Source organism: Musa acuminata, unplaced genomic scaffold, assembly GCF_036884655.1.
Source record: "Musa acuminata AAA Group cultivar baxijiao unplaced genomic scaffold, Cavendish_Baxijiao_AAA HiC_scaffold_1138, whole genome shotgun sequence".
Classification (NCBI taxonomy): Eukaryota; Viridiplantae; Streptophyta; class Magnoliopsida; order Zingiberales; family Musaceae; genus Musa; species Musa acuminata.
In genome coordinates, this window is record NW_027021350.1 from 2,315,803 (window position 1) to 2,319,591 (window position 3,789).

The 3,789-nt window shown below is 42.2% G+C and overlaps 1 protein-coding gene across 1 annotated transcript; it reads left to right on the top strand.

Moving 5' to 3' along the window:
- The first annotated feature begins 2,125 nt into the window (after positions 1-2,125).
- LOC135671186 (cytosolic sulfotransferase 11-like) lies at positions 2,126-3,250 on the top strand. Its single transcript, XM_065179150.1, has one exon. It carries the CDS (start codon positions 2,152-2,154, stop codon positions 3,163-3,165), a length of 1,014 nt encoding a protein of 337 aa, XP_065035222.1. The 5' UTR covers positions 2,126-2,151; the 3' UTR covers positions 3,166-3,250.
- The last annotated feature ends 539 nt before the right edge of the window (positions 3,251-3,789 follow it).

The window sequence follows — 3,789 nt, forward strand, 5'->3', positions numbered from 1 at the left end:
CGATAGACCAATAACATGCCGGACAACATGATTTATGCTTAGTAATAATTATCTATATCGAAGTGTGTTTTTACATGTGTAGGATTAACTATGATAGCAAGACATAAAGCAAAATGAAGTCTCGAAGTCTAGAACGTGATTTCATTGGGAGTTCGAGAGTTCATCGGAAGTCCGGACATTTATTGGAAGTTCTGTTGGAATTGACCGAGAAGTCCTGAAGCTTGCCAAAGAAGTTCGTCGGAACTCGCCAAGAAGATCATCATGAAGTCTAGGAGCTTGTCGGGAGTCCATTGGAACATTACCGAAAGATCGTCAGAAGTTCATTGGAAGAACGCCGAAAGAAACCTAGACTTATAAACTTTGTTTAACTTAGTAAATGTCTTAAAATTCATAGTTAGCACATAATAGGGATTAGAATTGGGCCAAGTTTGGACTGCGTTGGGCCAAGAAAAAGGCCCAAACAATGACCAAACAGGTGAAATCGTCATGGTACAGTCTCCAAGACTGTGTCAGGCGGTGGTACCGCCCAGTGTCAGGCTGTAGGCGGTGGTACCGCCCGTACCCTGAAATTTCGGGTGTTTGAATTTTGGGCTCCAAATTTGAATCCATTTGGGGCCTATAAATACCCTAGCTATTCCTGCATAGATTAGTAAGAAATATTAAGCAAAACCCTATGATTCTAAAGTTGTAAATCTTAGAAAGTTGAGTTCCCTCCTCCTAGAGCTTAGAGAGAGTTCTAAGGGAGGTATGAGAGGGATACCTTATAAAAAAGTGTAAAAGGTTGTCTCCTAAACTTGTGAAAAGGAGAAGAGGGTTATAAAAGGTGGTTGGTCTTCGCCTATTAAAGGAAGACCGATAGTGGATGCCGGTAGCCTCAACGGAAGAGGAATCGGTAAAGTAGATATAGGTCATGACGATCGAACCACTATAAAAATCTGGTTTATATTTCTCTTGACTAATTTACTTTAACTGCAAACCACTTTACTTGCTTTACATCCACTATGCTCTTCTGTGCACTTTTAAAGTTATTACCTTTACGAAATAGTTTTTCGTCGAAAACAAATTTAATCGCAACGAAGTTTTGAACCGACGTAATTTTTGCCGCTACACTATTTCACCCCCCCCTCTCTCTTAGTGCCGACTCTTTTCGTAACAAATTATCCTTCTCTCTAGTGATGATCCATATGGTAGGGGCTATGAAGATGCTCCTCAAATCGTTGCCTAAATCTCTTCGTAACTCGCACCCCTTCTTGTTGTTCACATGACCCAAATAAAGACTATAGTATGAGTAGGAGAGGGAGAGAGGAGAATAGGAGGAGGCAGCCAAAAATATCCTAGCCCATGACCCTTTGATTCCCTCTTATTTATAGAGGCCTCCTATCAACTTATCCTAATGGATCCTACTATATTGGGGGTACTAGATCTTCATCTAACTACCTAAGTTTCTTAGATTAGTGGATCTCTACGTAATAATCTCTTATTGACTGATCCAATAATTCAACGACTTCCAAGGGTTGAAAATGATTATAGCTTAGAATTAAACAAATTTATCTTCTAAGTCGTGAGATTCTCCTAAGTGCAAAAAATATTTCTAATAAATATATTATTATTATTATTATTAATTTTTAAAATTTTACTTTTTTTATTTTTAAATCTATTTTTAATAAAAATGGATCATAAATCTCGTTTTCTTATCACATTTTCCTTACCGGAAAGATGCATTGGATGGACCAGAAATGACAATTACGTCATAGTTATGAGTTTTAAGGACAAATAATTATATCCATACTAAACAAGATTCTAAGGACAATAATAGCATCGTCCTTACAAGAGATCAGATAGTTACTAGATTCATCATTTCCCTCGATCCCTGTCGTTTTCTTTCCTTTTTTAAACTGTAATCGATGGGTGTCCATCGTCTCTATGCCATTACATGTTTCCTTTTTTGAGCTGTTTTCGTTGCCATGCTTGTGTGGTCACAAACACACGAAACGACGTGCACACATATAATGGATAAGACGTACCCTTGATGTTTTTGACTCCGAGCGCTAATTCAAATTACCTAAAATAAAGAATATATATCATGTTTGATTCTCATATATGTTTGACTAAGATTCAGGGAATTCGTAGATCAGCCACATCAGGTTTTCCATGGCCGACGTTTCCAAATCCCTCTCTCCATCGAGGACCAAGGAAGAAGAAGAAGTCCATCGCCGGACCTATCAACACTTCACACAACTCGTGTCGGCACTACCAAGCGTAGAGGCCGGCAATATCAACCCAATCCACTGCTACAGCGGCTGGTATGGGTTTCCGTCGGCCATAATAGGCACCATGGCCGCCCAAAAATACTTCAAAGCTCGCCCTACCGACGTACTAGTCGCCACCATTCCCAAGTCCGGCACCACATGGATGAAAGCTCTCGTCTTCTCCACCATACATCGCGGTTCTGGCGTCGACTCCCGACGTGCCTTGGAGTCCTGCAATCCCCACGAGTGCATCCCCTTTCTTGAACTCCAAATCTACACCAACAACCGAGTACCTGACCTGAGCAAGCTGCCACCCCCCCGACTCTTCTCCACACACATCCCCTTCCATTCCCTACCGGCGTCGGTGGTGGACTCCGACTGCAGAGTCGTGTACGTGTGCCGCAACCCCAAGGACAACTTCGTATCGTTATGGCACCACAAAAACAGGCAAGCGACGGAGGCCAACGAGGAGCCATGGCAGCTCGAGAAGGCCTTGGACAGCTTCTGCAAGGGCTTCTCCTTCTATGGCCCGTATTGGGATCATGTGCTCGGTTACTGGAAGGCGCACTTGGAAAGGCCAAAAAAGATATTGTTCGTGAAGTACGAGGAGCTGCTGCAGGACACCGTAGCTCAGCTGAAGCGGCTGGCGGAGTTCCTTGGCTGCCCCTTCTCGGAGGATGAGGAGAAGGAAGGGGTGATCGATGGCATCGTGCGGTTGTGTGCCATGGATAGCTTAAGCAATTTGGAGGTGAACAGGAGCGGCACCATGGACTTGGGGGGTTGGACGGTCGACAACAGCATCTTATTCAGACGCGGTGTGGTGGGGGATTGGCTGAATCATCTCACGCCCGAGATGGCTGATCGATTGGATGAGGTGACGAAGGAGAAATTTGCTGGTTCTGGTTTGATGTTCTAAGGCACATATCTCGAAAGAATAATATATGTGTGATCCGACTGAATCTGAAGTTGTAAGATCGATGAAGCTAATTTCCTTTTTCTTATTTCCAGACTTTTTTTGCTTCTTTATCTCCTCCAAGACAACACATTTCTTCATCGTTCTTCTACGTTTACTGGAGAGGCAATGGTTGGGTGAGGTTTACATGCAGATCTAAGGTGCTCAATGAGTGCTTCATTTATGGCGTGTTTGAGATTCCTCAAATACAGGAGAGAGAAGAAGCGGCCGTACGATGGAATCAAAGAAGCCATAGCCAGATTTAATTGCTACAAGCAAGTCTTTAAGTATTATTCTTTTGTGTAAGATTACATCCTACATTTGTTCTGGAAGAAGAATCTAAGTAGAACCAAAACATCTCCTTATGAAAAGGGCATTATAAAATATCCTATACGCAAAGCTTGGCAAGTCTATCAGAAACGGGAAAGCCATTACATCCTACATTCATTCTGCGTGACATATTCATTCATGGATTTGATACCAACCATGAATGATAACATAACTCAAAAGTATGATTGCCTGTCGAAACAAACTTTTAACTCTTGTTGTGACCGTATTACACAATAGCATAATATCATTGAAAGATGT

Bases quoted from the DNA above. Each gene is read 5' to 3' on its own strand.
- LOC135671186 (XM_065179150.1), top strand. From the start codon at position 2,152: ATGGCCGACGTTTCCAAATCCCTCTCTCCATCGAGGACCAAGGAAGAA.